We start from the raw sequence: 19,648 nt of genomic DNA, 5'->3' as shown, positions 1-19,648 counted from the left end.
CCCAAGGGCACATTTCCCTTTCAATCTCCCCCTTTTTGGTGATTTATGCCAACACAACATAAAGCAACTAGGACAAGTGCAAAATCACTTCAAATAAAAACTCAAATTGGTTTTGATTCAATTTTGGCATATATGGATCATCCTTTGCCACCACTTGGTTTGTTTTTGCAAATCAAACTCAAATCTCTATTTCTATGTCAACCACACATGTTGAGGCATAAAGAGAGTCATTCCAAACGAGATTGATCAAAGATTTCAAAAACTCCCCCTAAATCCCATAATCAATACTTCTCCCCACAAGAAGCCAACTTTTCACAAAAGAGACAATAAGAGAGTTTTGAAAAAACAAAAGCTCTACTCTACTATTTTCAAAATCTCTCAAGTGGTAGCTGATCCATTTATCACTTTGGCCTTTATTTTCTCCCCCTTTGGCATCAAGCACCAAAACGGGATCAACTTTGGCCCTTTATAACCCCATTGCCTCACCAAAATCTTCAATTAAGAGCAAATGGCAATAAGAGTTCATGAGATGGACTTGGAATAAGTTACCCTCTCATCGGAGTGCAGTGGAAGTCTTTCATGGTCCAAGTCCACCTTTTCCCTTTCAAGCCTCCTTTGAGACTAAATCATCAAACTCAAACACATGGTTAGTCTCAAAGGGTCAAGTTGTAACACATCTCCCCCTAAACATGTGCAACACTTTGCAACGGACTTGTGAGGTCCAGGGAGTGTTTGTACAACTTGAGCATCATAATAAGCAACAAAATGCAAAAAGGAACATGATCAAAAGCATAAATACATGTATGCTACAATTCAATCCAGGTTCCGCGAATCTAAGACATTTAGCTCACTACGCAACCTGCAAAAGGTCTTCTCATCTAGAGGCTTAGTGAAGATATCGGCTAGCTGGTTCTCGGTGCTAACATGAAACACTTCGATATCTCCCTTTTGCTGGTGGTCTCTCAAAAAGTGATGTCGGATGTCTATGTGCTTTGTGCGGCTGTGCTCAACAGGATTCTCCGCCATGCGGATAGCACTCTCATTGTCACATAGGAGTGGGACTTTGCTCAGATTGTAGCCAAAGTCCCTGAGGGTTTGCCTCATCCAAAGTAGTTGCGCGCAACACTGTCCTGCGGCAACGTACTCGGCCTCAGCGGTGGATAGGGCAACGGAAGTTTGTTTCTTAGAATTCCATGACACCAGGGACCTTCCTAAGAATTGGCACGTCCCCGATGTACTCTTCCTATCGACCTTACATCCAGCATAGTCGGAGTCTGAGTATCCAACTAAGTCAAAGGTAGACCCCTTTGGATACCAGAGCCCGAAGCAAGGCGTAGCAACTAAATATCTAAGAATCCGCTTCACCGCCACTAAGTGACACTCCTTAGGATCGGATTGAAATCTAGCACACATGCATACGCTAAGCATAATATCCGGTCTACTAGCACATAAGTAAAGCAAAGAACCTATCATTGACCGGTATGCTTTTTGATCAACGGACTTACCTCCTTTGTTGAGGTCGGTGTGTCCGTCGGTCCCCATCGGAGTCTTTGCGGGCTTGGCGTCCTTCATCCCAAACCGCTTTAGCAGATCTTGCGTGTACTTCGTTTGGGAGATGAAGGTGCCATCCTTGAGTTGCTTCACTTGGAACCCAAGGAAGTAGTTCAACTCGCCCATCATCGACATCTCGAATTTCTGCGTCATCACCCTGCTAAACTCTTCACAAGACTTTTGGTTAGTAGAACCAAATATTATGTCATCGACATAAATTTGGCACACAAACAAATCACCATCACATGTCTTTGTAAAAAGAGTTGGATCGGCTTTCCCAACCTTGAAAGCATTAGCAATGAGAAAGTCTCTAAGGCATTCATACCATGCTCTTGGGGCTTGCTTAAGTCCATAGAGCGCCTTAGAGAGCTTACACACGTGGTCGGGGTACCGTTCATCCTCGAAGCCAGGGGGTTGCTCCACGTACACCTCCTCCTTGATTGGCCCGTTGAGGAAAGCGCTCTTCACATCCATTTGGAACAACCTGAAAGAATGGTGAGCGGCATATGCTAGCAAGATTCGAATTGACTCTAGCCTAGCCACAGGAGCAAAAGTCTCCTCAAAGTCCAAACCTGCGACTTGGGCATAACCTTTTGCCACAAGTCGAGCCTTGTTCCTTGTCACCACCCCGTGCTCGTCCTGTTTGTTGCGGAACACCCACTTGGTTCCCACAACATTTTGCTTCGGACGAGGCACCAGCGTCCAAACTTCATTTCTCTTGAAGTTGTTGAGCTCCTCCTGCATGGCCAACACCCAGTCCGGATCTAGCAAGGCCTCTTCTACCCTGAAAGGCTCAATAGAAGAGACAAAAGAGTAATGCTCACAAAAATTAACTAATCGAGAACGAGTAGTTACTCCCTTGCTGATGTCACCCAGAATTTGGTCGACGGGATGATCCCTTTGAATCATCGCTCGAACTTGGGTTGGAGGTGCCGGTTGCACTTCTTCCTCCATCACATGATCATCTTGTGCTCCCCCTTGATCACACGCCTCCTGTTGATGAACCTGTTCATCGTCTTGAGTTGGGGGTAGCACCATGGTCGAGGAAGAAGGTTGATCTCGTTCATCTTGTTCCTGTGGCCGTACTTCTCCAATCGCCATGGTTCGTATAGCGGCCGTCGGAACATCTTCTTCATCTACATCATCACAATCAACAACTTGCTCTCTTGGAGAGCCATTAGTCTCATCAAATACAACGTCGCTAGAGACTTCAACCAAACCCGATGATTTGTTGAAGACTCTATACGCCTTTGTATTTGAGTCATAACCTAATAAAAACCCTTCTACAGCTTTGGGAGCAAACTTAGAATTTCTACCTTTCTTCACTAGAATGTAGCACTTGCTCCCAAATACACGAAAGTAAGATACATTGGGCTTGTTACCGGTTAGTAGCTCATACGACGTCTTCTTGAGTAGGCGATGTAGGTAGACCCTGTTGATGGCGTGGCAAGCAGTGTTGACGGCTTCCGTCCAAAAGCACTCGGGGGTCTTGAACTCTCCTAGCATCGTCCTCGCCATATCGATGAGCGTCCTGTTCTTCCTCTCTACCACACCATTTTGCTGTGGTGTGTAGGGAGCGGAGAACTCGTGCTTGATTCCTTCCTCTTCAAGGAACTCCTCCACTTGAAGGTTCTTGAACTCGGATCCGTTGTCGCTCCTTATTTTCTTCACTTTGAGCTCAAACTCGTTTTGAGCTCTCCTGAGGAAGCGTTTGAGGGTCCCTTGGGTTTCGGACTTTTCCTGTAAAAAGAACACCCAAGTGAAGCGGGAAAAGTCATCAACAATAACTAAACCATACTTACTTCCTCCTATGCTCAGATAGGCGACGGGTCCAAAAAGGTCCATATGCAGCATCTCCAAGGGTCTTGATGTCGTCATCACATTTTTGGTGTGATGAGAGCCTCCCACCTGTTTCCCTGCTTGACAAGCTGCACAAGGTCTATCTTTTTCGAATTGAACATTAGTTAAACCTATCACGTGTTCTCCCTTTAGAAGCTTGTGAAGGTTCTTCATCCCCACATGTGCTAAGCGGCGATGCCACAGCCAGCCCATGCTAGTCTTAGCTATTAAGCATGCATCTAGACCGGCCTCTTCTTTTGCAAAATCAACTAAATAAAGTTTGCCGTCTAATACACCCTTAAAAGCTAGTGCACCATCACTTCTTCTAAAGACAAACACATCTACATTTGTAAATAGACAGTTATACCCCATATGACATAATTGACTAACAGATAGCAAATTATATCCAAGACTCTCTACTAAAAATACATTAGAGATAGAATGTTCATTAGAAATTGCAATTTTACCTAACCCTTTTACCTTGCCTTGATTCCCATCACCGAATATGATTGAATCTTGGGAATCTTTATTCTTGACGTAGGAGGTGAACATCTTCTTCTCCCCCGTCATATGGTTTGTGCATCCGCTGTCGATAATCCAGCTTGAACCCCCGGATGCATAAACCTGCAAGGCAAATTTAGGCTTGGGACTTAGGTACCCAACTCATGTTGGGTCCTACAAGGTTAGCACAAATATTCTTAGGGACCCAAATGCAAGTTTTATCTCCCTTGCATCTTGCCCCTAACTTCCTAGCAACAATTTTCTTATCCTTTCTACAAATAGCAAAGGAAGCATTTAAAGCACAATAAATTGTAGAGGGTTCATTCACTACTTTTCTATGAACATTTGCAACATTTCTTTTAGGAACAACATTTTTCCTAGTAACATTTCTATCATACACATATGAAGAACTAGGAGCAAACATGGCATGAAAATCATAAACATGTGAATCATTACAAGCATTTCTAGCATGTCTCCTATCATGGTACATGAAAGCATGATTCTTCTTAACACTATTAGCCATAGGAGCCTTCCCTTTCTCCTTGGTGGAGATAGGAGTCTTATGGCTTGTTAAGTTCTTGGCTTCCCTCTTGAAGCCAAGCCCATCCTTAATTGAGGGGTGTCTACCAATAGTGTAGGCATCCCTTGCAAATTTTAGTTTTTCAAATTCACTCTTGCTAGTCTTAAGTTGGGCATTAAGACTAGCTAATTCATCATTCAGTTTTGAAATGGAAACTAAGTGTTCACTACAAGCATTAATATCAACATCCTTACACCTAGTGCAAATTTCAACATGTTCAACACAAGAGTTGGATTTTTGTGCTTCTTCTAGTTTAGCATTTAAGTCATCATTAATGCTCTTTAATTTAGAAATTGAATCATGGCATGTAGACAATTCACAAGCAAGCATTTCATTTTTCTTAATTTCTAATGCAAGGGATTTTTGAGCCTCTACAAACTTATCATGTTCTTCGTACAAGAGATCCTCTTGCTTTTCTAGTAGCCTATTCTTATCATTTAAGGCATCAATCAATCCATTAATTTTGTCAATCTTAGATCTATCTAAGCCTTTAAATAAACATGAATAGTCTATTTCATCATCACTAGACTCATCCTCACTAGAAGAAGCATAAGTAGAGTTTCGAGTACTTACTTTCTTCTCCTTAGCCATGAGGCACGTGTGATGCTCGTTGGGGAAGAGGGATGACTTGTTGAAGGCGGTGGCGGCGAGTCCTTCGTTGTCGGAGTCGGACGAGGAGCAATCCGAATCCCACTCCTTTCCAATATGAGCCTCGCCCTTTGCCTTCTTGTAATTCTTCTTCTTTTCCCATTTTCCACTCTTCTTTTCCTGGTCACTATCATTATCGGGACAATTAGCGATAAAGTGACCAATCTTACCACACTTGAAGCATGAGCGCTTCCCCTTCGTCTTGGTCTTGTTGGGTTGCTCCTTGCGACCCCTTAACGCCGTCTTGAAGCGCTTAATGATGAGAGCCATTTCTTCATCATTAAGCCCGGCCGCCTCAATTTGCGCCACCTTGCTTGGTAGTGCCTCCTTGCTTCTCGATGCCTTGAGAGCAATGGGTTGAGGCTCGTGGATTGGACCGTTCAACGCGTCATCGACGTACCTTGCCTCCTTGATCATCATTCGCCCGCTCACGAATTTTCCAAGTACTTCCTCGGGCGTCATCATCGTGTACCTGGGATTCTCACGAATATTGTTCACGAGATGAGGATCAAGAACGGTAAAGGACCTGAGTAGTAGGCGGACGACGTCGTGGTCCGTCCAACGCGTGCTTCCGTAGCTCCTTATTTTGTTGATAAGTGTCTTGAGCCGGTTGTAAGTTTGAGTTGGCTCCTCTCCCCTTATCATGGCGAATCGTCCAAGCTCGCCCTCCACCAACTCCATCTTGGTGAGCATGGTGATGTCGTTCCCCTCGTGAGAGATCTTGAGGGTGTCTCATATCTGCTTGGCATTGTCCAAGCCGCTCACCTTATTGTACTCTTCCCTGCACAAAGATGCTAAGAGAACAGTAGTAGCTTGTGCATTTCTATGAATTTGTTCATTTATAAGCATAGGACTATCCGAGCTATCAAATTTCATTCCATTCTCCACAATCTCCCATATGCTTGGATGGAGAGAGAATAAGTGACTACGCATTTTGTGACTCCAAAATCCGTAGTCCTCCCCATCAAAGTGTGGGGGTTTGCCAAGAGGAATGGAAAGCAAATGCGAATTCGAACTATGTTGAATACGAGAATAATCAAATGAAAAGTTCGAATTGACCGTCTTTTTGTAGTCGTTGTCATCATCCTTTTGGGAAGAAGTAGATTCATCACTATCGTCGTAGTAGATGATCTCCTTGATGCGCCTTGTCTTCTTCTTCTTCCCTTCCTTCCGCCTTTGCCCCGAGCCGGAGTCGGTAGGCTTGTCGTCCTTCGGCTCGTTGACGAAGGATTCCTTCTCTTTGTCGTTGATCACGATTCCCTTCCCCTTAGGATCCATCTCTTCGGGCGGTAAGTCCCTTTGTGAAGAGAACGGCTCCGATACCAATTGAGAGCACCTAGAGGGGGGGTGAATAGGTGATCCTGTAAAACTTCAAAACTTAAGCCACAAAAACTTGTTAAGTGTTAGCACAATTATGGCCAAGTGGCTAGAGAGAACTCAAAACACGATAACCACAAGAAAGCAATCACAGAGTTGACACGGTGGTTATCCCGTGGTTCGGCCAAGTACGAAACTTGCCTACTCCACGTTGTGGCGTCCCAACGGACGAGAGTTGCACTCAACTCCTCTCAAGTGATCCAATGATCAACTTGAATACCACGGTGTTTTTCTTTCCTTTGATCTTTTCCCGTTTGCGAGGAATCTCCACAACTTGGAGTCTCTCGCCCTTACAATTGAGTTCACAAAGAAATACGGAGTAAGGTGGGAATGAGCAACGCACACAAGACTCGAAAATCAGAGCAACAACACGCACACAAGTCGCAACAAGAGCTCGCAATGCAACACAAAGAGTTCACAACTCCACAAGAGCTCTATATGCTATCACAATGAAACGCATGCGTGAGATTGATGTCTTGGTGCTTAGAAGAGTTGTAGGAATGCTTGGTGTCCTCCTCCATGCGCCTAGGGGTCCCTTTTATAGCCCCAAGGCAGCTAGGAGCCGTTGAGAACAAATCTGGAAGGCCATTCTTGCCTTCTGTCGTCGGGCGCACCGGACAGTCCGGTGCACACCGGACAGTGTCCGGTGCCCGATTCCTTTCCTTAATAGGCGCAGCCGACCGTTGCCGACCGTTGCAGATCTGGCGCACCGGACAGTCCGGTGCACACCGGACAGACCGGTGCTTCCTTCCGACCGTTGGCTCGGCCACGTGTCGCGCGCCGATCGCGCGGCCGACCGTTGGCTCACCGGACAGTCCGGTGCACACCGGACAGTCCGGTGAATTTTAGCCGAAGTCGCCGGAGAAAAACCCGAGAGCGGCCTCTTCGGCCGAGGCAGCCTGGCGCACCGGACACTGTCCGGTGCACCACCGGACAGTCCGGTGCCCCAGACCGAAACAGCCCCTTGGCTGTACACAGCCAAGTCTTCTCTTCTCTTCTTCTTTCTGTTTCTAACACTTAGACAAGATATTAGTACACAAAACTAATGTACTAAGGCTTAGAAACATACCTTTACTTGTGATTTGCACTTTGTTCAACCATGGGCATATTCTCACATTTAAGCACTTGTGTTTGCACTCAATCACCAAAATACTTAGAAATGGCCCAAGGGCACATTTCCCTTTCACCAGGAACAAAACTTCCCCACAAGGACCACCACACAATTGGTGTCTCTTGCCTCGGTTACAAGTGAGTATTGATCTCAAGAAGGAATGAGAAAGAAGAAAGCGATCCAAGCGCAAGAGCTCAAAAGAACACAACAAATCACTCTCACTAGTCACTAAAGCTTTTGTGGAATTGGGAGAGGATTTGATCACTTGGGTGTGTCTTGTGTTGAATGCCTAGCTCTTGTAAGTGGTTGGAAGGTTGAAAACTTGGATGACTTGAATGTGGGGTGGTTGGGGGTATTTATAACCCCAACCACCAAACTAGCCGTTTGGTGGGGCTGTCTGTCGCATGGTGCACCGGACAGTCCGGTGCACACCGGACAGTGTCCAGTGCGCCAGCCACGTCACCAGGTCGTTGGGTTCCGACCGTTGGAGCTCTGACTACTGGGCCCGCCTGGATGTCCGGTGGCACATCGGACATGCACTATAGAGTGTCTGGTGCGCCACTTCGCGCGTGCCTGACTTCTGCGCGCTCTGGCGCGCATTTAATGTTTCTGCAGGTGACCGTTGGCGCGAAGTAGTCGTTGCTCCGCTGGCTCACCGGACAGTCCGGTGTACACCGGACACGTCCGGTGAATTATAGCAGAGCAAATTCCCAAAGCTGGCGAGTTCCAGAGACGCTCTTCCTTGGAGCTCCGGACACTGTCCGGTGTACACCGGACAGTCCGGTGAATTATAGCGGAGCGCCTCTGGATTTTCCCGAAGGTGAGGAGTTCAGCATGAAGTCCCCTGGTGCACTGGACACTGTCCGGTGCGCCAGACCAGGGCACACTTCGGTTATCCCTTGGTCCCTTTGTTGAACCCAATTCTTGGTCTTTTTATTGGCTAAGTGTGAACCTTTGGCACCTGTATAACTTATACACTTAGAGCAAACTAGTTAGTCCAATTATTTGTGTTGGGCAATTCAACCACCAAAATCAATTAGGAACTAGGTGTAAGCCTAATTCCCTTTCACAACTGCAGCGAGATGTTGCCTATATTTTGCCTCCACCAAATCTTCAGTGCCTTAGCTGTCCGACGCATTTTGACATGGAAACGTAGAATGGCGTCGTCTGAATGAACTGGTTGTTCCCAAGTGCTTTGCACTATTTCCTTGAAGCTAGGCATGGAGGTCCAATATGATTCAAAACGAAAACCCTTGTAGAAATCCAAGGTAACATCCCCCTATAGGAGCAAAGGGGCATGATCTGAAGTCATGGACGCCAAAGCCTAGAGATCGGAATTGGGGAAAAGGTCCTGCCATTCTGTAGAGCAGAACACATGGTCGATGCGAGACATAGTAGGCGTGTCCTGTTCATTTGACCAAGTGTATCGACGACCCCTCATTGCTAGTTCCACCAATTGCAAGCCATCTATTACTCGTTTGAAACAGTTCATCATTTGAATATTAACCCTTGTGTTGTTTTTGTCGCTCATATGGTAAATTAAATTGAAGTCACCTAGAAGGAGCCATTTCGGGTGTATGATCTGTTTAAGGTGGGTGATCTCATCAAGAAAGAGAATCTTGTCCTGATCCGACTGTGGCCCGTAGACCCCTGTAATGGACCAATCTGTGCCATCAGCCAGTAATGTAATAGTAGCAGATACTGTGTGATTAGTCATATGCGGGGAGTGGAGTTGGAAAAAACGGTCAAGGGCTGCCAGCAAAATGCCCCCAAAGGTCCCAGTGGCTGGTAGCGCCACTGCTTGGGCAGCAAGACTCGGCCCCAAAATTTGACAAAGCAGTGTAGTAGTCCAATTAGCGATCTTAGTTTCTTGCAGGCAAACAATTGTTGCACCAGATGAGAAAATCATATTGTGTACACTCGCCCGCTTGGCAGCGTCATTTAGACCTCTCACATTCCAGCATAGCACCTTACAATTTGATTGCGACATTTAAAGAAAAAATCGACTACTAGATAAATGTTGCAATATCAACAAGGCCAAAGAGACTGACCCAATTCCCATGAGGCTGGCCGCAGAAGACCAAGTACAAAGCCAGGGACAGAAACAAGACAGGAAGGGAGGGAGAAACTGATTTTGCTCCCCCCAAGCTGACACCTTACTACGTTCCACACACTTGTAGGAAGGCCTAGTTTTAAAACTACCAAAAGGGAACAGACCCTGACACACAACCATTGTCAACACTCCAGAAGACTGTAACATGGATAAATATAGGAAGACGACCCTAATGAGCCAGCTCCACCATTAGACCAGCGCAGATGGGCAAGCCAAAACAGCTGGCGCGACTTTGGTGCCTCTGGCCTTCTTCAACTACTTCCCATTTTCCAGCAGGTTCTTGATGGCCTCAATCTTTCCTTTGGACAGTGGTTGATCAAAATGCTGCACAAGCTGTTGGACCAAATCATTATGTGAGTCAGCAACGTTAGGGGCCAAATCTTTTAACTTATGAGCAAGCAGTTCTTGGGCAATCTGAATCGCCCCTTTACCGTCTCGTTTTTTTGATTTGTTTGCTAGTCTTGTACTATGGCGAGTTACAGCGTAGGCAGCTGTTTTAATTGGCATTTGTGTGGAGGTGGAAGGTCCAGAAAATGGAACTGTTTTTGACAGCTGATCTTGGGGGGTTGAGGTTGGTTCTGAGGCTGCTCCCAGAATATGCAAAGGACTGTACCCATTTGTTTCATGTACATGAGGTTGTGGTAAGTCTGGTTCAACAGCAATATCAGAGGGTATATGGTTCAAGCTGTCTGTAGGGATAAGGTGAGGAGCAGAGTGATTGCTTTCATGAGCAAACCGGTTCAGACCAGTTCTATCAGGGTTTGTGAGAGGTGTTTGCGCAATCAGGGGAGGGGAAACTGGTCTTGTTATCGAACTGATAAAATCCACTAGGCATGGAGAAGGTTGTACCTCAGAAGGAAGCAGAGATGGTTCAGGAGCAGCAGTGTTGGCCGACAAATTTGAGCCATCCACCTCCATCATGGTTGGGGGACGCCGCACTCCCCACCCGAGCAACAGAATTCTGCCGCTCCTCGCACATCACCGAAGAGTTGTGCCCCCCTACAACACCAGAATAGAGGTGCTTCATCCAACATTGGGTCATGAAAAGCACAAGAGACAGTACTAGGGGTGTTAGAAATAAAAACAGAAGGCCCCCTCAGGTCACCAGTGATTGTCGCACCTAGAACAGTTGCGATGGGGGAGGCAAAAGAGACATTCTTGCCGATGCTTGGAGGCTTTAACGGGTAGGTACCCTTGTGCTGTGGTTCCACAACAGCCACCTGGTTGGAAAGCCAAGAGCCATGCCCCCAAAAATTTTGGGAAAGACCGCAGCTGCGATAGGAGGAACTGCCCCTAAAATGATGCTTGTTGTTGTTGGAATAGCAGTCATCAACAACCCCCTGACAATGAGAGCCTCTCCCATCCCACCAAGACCTGCTCCGAAGATGGCGACCTCCATGGCCTGGATCCTCCCTATCCTCATCATCCCTTCGGTGGTATCTTCCCTTCCTCCCTGCATCCTGATAAACAACCTTCACCCTTTTCTCTCCCAAAGAGTCAGGAACCCCATAATTACACTCGAACTCACGCCGCCTTCTGCGATCCTGAATGTTACGCCCTTCAATGAAAGATAGGTCCTCCACCACATCAACGTGAATTAGCAACTTATATGAAAGACCAAACTTAAGCCCCGTAGGCGCTGAGTGGTGCACTTGGAAATCAGGCGAAGGAAATTCATCTGGGTCAGTAATGGTTAGCCACACTTCCTTAGCAATACCACTTGGGTTGATACTCCAAGCCCACAAATCTTAAGTCCTAGTGCGCTCCCGACGACGGGTGTGCCCGTCTACATAATGGATTGAGCAAAGTTTTCCAATAACTTGGGACACGACCGATTCCTTCCAAGCATGAATAGGCACACCCTCAATGCGAAGGCGCACCCGAAATTCCCAACGAGCCAGCGATCCATACCTTTGCTCAGTCCATGCTTCAAAATTGAAAGTGTGGCCCCTGTGCGGAATTGCCCCTTGACGAACCACCCTCTATCGATCCCTAGAATCTGAGAAAATTACCAAGTACTGCTTCGGGTGATGCTTCAATACCTGCAGCCTCTCCTTGTGAATGCCTAACTGGTCCCAGAGAGCCGCCTCCACATGGGGTGGAGAGGTGTCATGGCTATTGCCATTAAGCTGACACACCGCAGCCCGCCCCACCAGAGAGTCGCGACTAAGCTTGATGTCGCCGGATGCTAAAACTGCACAGGTCTCCAGGTCTGGACGTGCCCTCGGGTCCCCAGGGTAAGCCATGGGCGGCGACCACCCCGTGAGCGCGCGAAGGTAGGAGGTGGGGTTGAGCTTGCTTGACTGCCGTGGGAGGGGAGGTACTGGCCTTGGCTGAAAGGAGCATGAAGAACTGTGAGGAGAGGATGGCCTTTTAAGCTTGGGGCACAGACGAGCTCGATGCCCAACCCCAAAGCAACGCCAGCATCTTGTTGGATTGGTGCACACCGCCACTCTATGGTCTTGGGCAAAACAATTAAGGCACCTCCCATCTGCATGCCTGATGAATTTCCTTCTGCTCTCCTCCCTGTCGGCCGATTGGAGCTGGCATGAATACTGATTTGATGGCCTATGCCTACGCCACCAGTAGGGAGGGCGGACTACCTCCCAACCATGAGTTAAATCCTTCCGAGCCTGGGCATCGGAGAGATCTGGCTACTGCTGGATTTGAATCGCTGGAGAAGATCTCGCTGACAGCTTGGTTGGTGAGCTTGAATGCCCTTCACTTGCCTTTCCTTTCCCCTTCTCATGCTCGCTGAATCTTGATGAGCGGGCTTCCGCCGCGGCATTGAAGGCGGACTCCGAAATTGCTGATACGACATGGTGGTCGTCTTCAGGATGAGAGACTTAAAGGCTGAGGTCCACTGATACACCTACCGCGGACGCTGGCGAGCCGCCCGAGAGGCCGCCCAGACCTCCCGCCGCGGATCCACAAGATCCCGCGGCCGGCCGAGGAGTAACTACGCTCCCCCGCAAGCGACCGCCATTAAGGACGCCGAAAGACCCATCACACGGAGAAACTGGAGCAGGGGCAGCCGGATCCGAGAGGCAGGGTGAAGGATTCACGGAGATGCGGCGGTAAACCTGATGGATTTTGGGTGGCCGGAATGGCTGTGGAGGGGGCGATGGGGGAGGCGGCGGAGGGAGCAGAGGGCGAGGCGACATACCTGCCCTTGCTTCAGAACCGGTCCACTAATAAATTCAAGGTATGATGTACCTGTATTTGACAATGACTGGCCGGACAACATCTTTGGTACGGAGAAGCATTGGCCTCAACATCCAGTGACCAGGAGCTCCAACTGGAGCTTGTGATGAGGCAGCTTTGACCAGTAATCTGAAATAGTGGGGCGTGTAGGTGATGGACTGTAGAAGTATCCAATGAGCCAAGTGAAGACTCCAGATGGCCTCTACGAAAAGAGCAAAATGCTATCTTGTTACTTTGATTTTGGACTCTGCATTGAGCATAGGCTCAGTTTGCACCCTAAATATGATTATGTGACCATTCTGAAACAGAACACGAGTAGTTCAAATCATATACTACTACATGATATATGGTAGCCGAGGCTAACATCCGACAATCCATTTTGCCAGAACAACTAGAAAAACTTCGTTTTTGAACAAGATGAAGCATTTTTTAAAATACTATCCTGGATAACAAGAACTCACACAAATCCCAGATTGCAATTCACGATTAATATAGTGGACGGTAAAGCATCAAGGCATCAAGCGCCAGAAAATCCTTCAAACATGTCATTGGCTTGACAATGATGATCCTTCAACTGAGAGCCAGAGAGGTGCTTGTGAAGCTTGTCTCTAATTGCCTGCAACTCTTTAAGAGCATCTCCGATTGGTGGGCGATCTATTGTTGTTTCATCTGAACAGGAAATTCCAACTTGCAGAATGGAATTGACGCAGGAGATTCTAGTGCTGCCAGAGCAAGACATGTTTGATTCATTGGTTTCTGTCTCAGTTAGTAGTTGTTGGTCCATGATGGTATTCACTCTGTCTGGAAATGCCATTTGAACGTACTTGCGGAGTCCAATGGCTTCTCCAAATTCACTGTCTGTTGGACTTTTTCCAGTGAAAATCTCCAGCAACAGTATACCAAAACTGTAGACATCCCCATGAGTGGAGACTTCATTACCCAGTCCATACTCTGAAACCAAACAAAAGGAGTTCTTCCTTATCAAGTTCGTTTTTACAACTACTTTTAATAAAATTCATTTAAAAATCCAAAAATCTTGTTTCACAGATATGAAATTTTCCAGTTCCTAGTTGTTCTCCGGTACATGAAATGGAACCTCATTGAATCATGCTAAGTGAAATACAAAGAGAGCTTTAAATTTAGATGGATGGGAATGCAAAGCTACCAAAAAAAAATAGAAGCATACCTGGGGCCGCATAGCCAATCGATCCTCTCATTGATGCCCAGCCACTTGATTTGTCTTTGTCTTGATGCAGAAACCTCGCAAGACCAAAATCCCCAACGTGAGCAACCATGTCACTATCCAGGAGAACATTGCTTGGTTTAAGATCACAGTGAATAATTGGTGTTGGCTTATATTGGTGTAGATAATCAACCGCAGATGCCACATCTATTACAATGCTTAGCCTTGCTGCCAGATCTAGCGATTTTTGTTCACCATCTCCTGTGTCCTGTGATATGTTTGTGCAGCCATTGGTCTAAATTTCCGTTTGGTAAAAACTCATACACAAGGGCCTTGAAGTCACGGCCCTGAAAATCAATACTGGAGCAGACTGTCAAGATCTTCACAAGGTTTCGATGCCGAGCGCATCTTAAAGTCTCGCATTCTGCAATAAAACTCTGAGTTGCGCCGCGTTGCATGAGGTTGAGAACCTTAACAGCAACAGCTATGTGCTGGCCGTCGCCTCTCATTCTCCCTTTGTAGACTGAGCCAAAGCTCCCTTCTCCTATGAGGTTCTCAGATGCAAAACCATTTGTTGCACTGGCCAATTCAGCATAAGGAACCCTCATATATTGCTGGTTTATGACAGAAATTTGTAGGTTTGCTTTCTTCTTCCGGCAGTTTTGGTAGAACACAGACAGCACAACTACTGATGTAACAAAAACAACCGCTCCGCATATTAGGGCTACCATGCCGAGCCTCTGAGGTGGCTTCTTGGTGGTGTGGTTTGAGCAGGGTGGTAATTTCAATTGAGGGATACCACCGCACAGGTCATCGTTTCCAGTAACTGTGATGACAGACGCATTGAGAAATACCCCATCTGTTGGAAGACCACCTTGGAATTTGTTAAATGAGAGGTTCAAGGAAGAAAGGCCTTTCAGGTTGCCAAGGATTTCAGGGATGGTCCCAGATAGATTATTGTAGGAAAGATCAAGCACCAAGAGACCCTTTAGATTTCCTAGTGAAAGTGGAATGGTCCCTTGGAGCAGGTTTCCAGATATGTTGAGATATTCCAAGCTTTGGCACTCGCCGATAGATATCGGAATTTCACCAGAAATCATATTGCTGGAGAAATCAAGTTCACCTAAATTTTTTAGATTACCCACTTCTAATGGCAATGTCCCAGATAGGGAATTGTGCGCAAGATCCATGAAACTTGACAGTGTTGATATGAAAAATAGTTCTTTAGGTATCGGACCAGAAAGATTGTTGTGAGAAAGATCCAAAACTTCTAAAGGACAGTTGCTGAGAGTAGAAGGTATAGCTCCACTAATCACATTACTACTGAGTGTGAGGATAGTAAGTTTAGTTAGATTGCCCAATGTTGCAGGAATGGATCCGGAGAAAGAATTATTTGAAAACATCAGTTCATTTAACTTCTTTAGTTTGCCAAGAGATGCTGGAATAGAACCTATGAGAAGATTATTTGCCATGTAAAGTTCATTCACGTTAATGAGGTTTCCTATTCCTTGTGTTATTGTTCCAGTTATGTCGTTTTCTCCTATGTTAAGATACTCCAACCGTGTCGAGAGATTACCAATTGAATTAGGGAGCGCACCTTGGAGACTGTTGGTATTAACATCTAAGAGTTTCAAATTGCTACAGTTGGTTAGACTTGCAAGAAAGTCCCAGTCAGCATCATTTCTTGCTTCAAACCAGTTTCCTGCTAACGCCACCACAGTCAGGTCCTTATGGGTTCCAAGGCATTGGGGTATTGTTCCTGACAAGGCATTGTTTGTTGCTTGAATTTGTTGAAGCATCGAAGCATTGCACAAGGATGGTGGGAGCATGCCTTGAAATTGATTATATGCTATAAGAAATTCATTTAGCTTTGGGAGCATGCTGCCCATATCAGGTGGAAACTTTCCAGTCAAATTATTGAATTGTACATTCAGAATCTGAAGAGAAGATATATTAAATATTGAAGGCGGCAAAGTGCTTTCTAGTTCATTATTATCTATGAAAAGTCCAGTCAGGGCTTGGAGGTTTCCGAGCTCATGAGGTATGGAACCTGAGAGTCTGTTGGACGAGAGAGAGAGGATTGTAAGCAGCTCAAGACTTCCTAAGGATTCTGGGATTTGACCAACTATACCATTTCTCTGAAGATCAATGATTTCTAGTGAAGAGATGTTTCCTAACCAAGATGGAATGGTTCCTTCGAGCTTGTTTTTTCCCAACTCAAGTTCAGTGAGAGATGATAGACCTTTCAGTGTCGGGATACGTCCTTCTAGTTCGTTGGAGGGGATTCTGAGCGATGTCAATGCTGAGAGGTTTCCAAGTGAACCAGGAATGGTTCCATAAAACTGGTTGAAACCTAGATCTAGAAAATTGAGATTGACAAGTGCTCCTATCTCCGTTGGAATTTCTCCTGTCAAGTTGTTAAATTTTAGGTTGAGCTGTTTCAGACTTAAAAGGCTTGCAATCTTGGAAGGAATTCTTCCAGTAAGCATATTGTGGGCAAGGTTGACTGACTGGACATTGCGCAATGAGCTGAGCTCGACTGGTATCCCTCCTTGCAATTGGTTGACATCGATCAAAATATTGACAAGGTGGCTGCAGTTGGAGAGTGACGACGGAATCTCCCCTTCGATGTAGTTGTAGCTAAGTTGCAGGTCCTCAAGGTCATGGAGATTACCTAGCTCTGGTGGCAGGATCCCATGGATGTGATTCGACGAAAGGTTGAGCAGCCTCAGGTACGTGAGGTTTCCCAACGCATGAGTGATGGTGCCAACAAGGTTGAGCTCGCCGAGGTCCAATGCCACCACACGGCCATGGCGGTGTCCTTTTAAGCCACACGACACGCCACGCCACCGGCACGTCGGGACAGACTGGTTGCCCCATGTCGCAAGGGCTCGGGACGGGTCACTCATTATGTGAGATTTGAACGACACGAGTGCGAAGTGGTCGGAGATGTTTGAGGTGGACGCTGGATGAGCTGCAAGTGAGGTCCCTGCCATGTTTATGGTAGAGCATGCTAGAGAGACGAGGGCGAGCAAGAGACACTCAAGGAGCAGCACCATTGTTGCTTGCGTTGACTGGGAAAGATTAGCTGGTCGTTTGTGTTATATAGGCTACCGGGCGGAGTTCATGCTGCTTTATATGGTTGGAGCCTTGGAGGTAGCAGGCACTTGCTACGAACTGCATCTTAGGTGGCGCCTAAGCGAGATAGACGAGCAAGGCGCCTAGGTGTTAGAGTGTCACCTAGATGCCTAGATGGCGACGACTTTAAAACATTGGTACCCAATATCCATCACTTCCTCAGCAAAACAATCTCTAAGCTTTGACAGATTTCAGTATCATGTTCTCATCATTGCTCAAACAAAGGAGAGGAAGATGAGGCTGTCTTCGGTAGCTCGTACATTTTGTCATACAGAATACTGTTTTTACCTGTTCAGAGTGAAGTTTAAAATAAAAAAATGAAATGAACCATCTTTGAGTTGAGTAAACTGGTGGAGACCTGCTGAAAAGCAAAAGACTGCGGACATCATTCCTAGGGTGGCGATGCCCATGAAGGCTGTTGTTCTCTGATCAAAACCTGATATTGCCAATTCTTTACAAGCGTTTACCGGTATTCCAGTTATGCTTTTATTTTGTTTAACATTATTTCCTTAGAATATTCTGTTTTTTTATTTTATAAGCAGCAAAACTAAGAGAGATAGCATATTTAACACAAAAAAATCTAAGATAGCATCAAAATTAGGTATGCAAATTGTCCTCTTAACTGATCCAGGCCATTACACCAGATTGCCAACGTACTACCTCCATTCACAAATATATGATATCGTTGATTTTTTTTTTCCGAAAGCTTTGATCAATTGTCTTCAAAAATGTAAAATTTTAAGTCAAGCATAGACTATCTTAAGTGATAAAACAAATTACAACAAAATAAATGATAACTCATTACTTTTTTGAATAAGACGAGTGCTCAATGTTTTTTAAAAAGTTAACAGTGTCATATATTTATAAACGTAGGGATTTTTTTTTATCTTGGTTCTGATCCGGTGAGTAAACAAGTGTGCTGCTCTTCTTTGCGTTTGAGGCATGTTGCTCAATAGTCAATATCTCCTACGAAGATTCTCAGAAGGACCTGCCGTTTATTAGTCGCCAAAGGTCATCTTCAGGTCATGAATACGTTGTTGGAGACGGTCTTAGCAGCGTCACTGTCGTACGTGACTCGCCTCCAGAAGACCATCTGTGGTATGTGAAGCATTTTCCTTTGTTTTGATTCAAGTCCATCAACCGATCAACGAAGCAACTTTCTGAACACAGACGGGTCAAGGGGTCATCAATTTTTAATATTATACTGTATATGATCACCGTGAGACTGTATAGTTTGGGTACTCTTGATTGATTGAAGTGATTTAAAAAGATTGAAGGGTGTTTAAATCCGCAATAGATCAAAATGTCCCCGATACCTTTTGATCCACTCTAATCCCTCGTTCCAAGAATACCCACACTAGGCCTCAATAGAAAAATGATACTATACCTTAAATTAATATAAACACTAGGCCTCAATAGAAAAATGATACTATACCTTAAATTAATATAAACAGTCAGATGCATTTATGCATAGATTTTTCTTAGTATATGATCTATACATATATCTATTCCTCTTCATAATTGATAATGATGCAATAAAAGACCAATAGCAACTGTTTTAGAATTAAACTCGTTGTTTTTCATGATTGTCAAATGTCAATATATGTTGCGATTTTTCCTGCGAAACCGTGCATTTTAAGTCAGCATGCCAAGGAGTCAGTGATATATTCTGTCTTCTGTATCAGTTGAAGTGTCACACAAAGTTCAGGAACTCACCAGCAGTTACGCATAATAAGTACTAGATTGAGATGCTCATGTGAACTTAGCTGATTGTTTTCTCTCTATTTATACGAGAGAATTCAGATTGCTTTTGATAATCTAAGGAAAATAGAAGATGATGACGTAGTCAACTAGAGTACAAGCAGAATCAGTCACGAACCAGTCCATTTGTCATTAAGGGTCCGGTAGGTTTGCGTCCAAATCGCACCAAGTCCAAATTATAGACTGAATAACTTCTGTCAACCGCCACTCCGACAGAAGTTTTGGGCTCACTGTCGTTGATTTCTGGTTGATATCCGTTAAACGATAGGAATTATTAATTTTTGTCGGTCTGTTGATGGGAGTTGTGGATTTTTGTCAGCCTGTCGACGAAAATTACCTTTGCACACAATAACTTTCGTCAGCCAGGGTATAGTTAACGAAAACCAATTCACTTTCGTCGGTCAGGGAAAAATCAACGGGGGACGGTTGACTTCCGTTGGCTAGGAAAAGATCGACGGAAATTAGCACGAGCGGTTAACCTCTGCTAGGCTGGCGGAAGTTAACTATTTTAGACCACAAATATTTACTTTCAATTTATTTTTCTACAAAAAAATCATATTAAATTCATACAATCACAACACATGATTAATACCATTTATTTTTCTAGGGAATTAGGTCTCTGATTCCAAATCTCAATTACAC

The 19,648-nt window shown here is 45.4% G+C and overlaps 1 protein-coding gene across 1 annotated transcript; it reads right to left on the bottom strand.

Annotated features, from left to right (window-relative positions):
- Positions 1 to 13,176: 13,176 nt before the first annotated feature.
- Positions 13,177 to 17,189, bottom strand: LOC103640781 (receptor kinase-like protein Xa21). The gene is given in 3 exon segments (XM_008664264.2): positions 13,177 to 13,875; positions 14,111 to 14,384; positions 14,386 to 17,189. Coding segments are annotated over 3 exon segments (3,489 nt in total). The 5' UTR covers positions 17,167 to 17,189; the 3' UTR covers positions 13,177 to 13,441.
- Positions 17,190 to 19,648: the final 2,459 nt, after the last annotated feature.

Source organism: Zea mays, chromosome 10 (assembly GCF_902167145.1).
Source record: "Zea mays cultivar B73 chromosome 10, Zm-B73-REFERENCE-NAM-5.0, whole genome shotgun sequence".
Classification (NCBI taxonomy): Eukaryota; Viridiplantae; Streptophyta; class Magnoliopsida; order Poales; family Poaceae; genus Zea; species Zea mays.
This window is presented reverse-complemented; position numbering and strand designations above follow the sequence as displayed.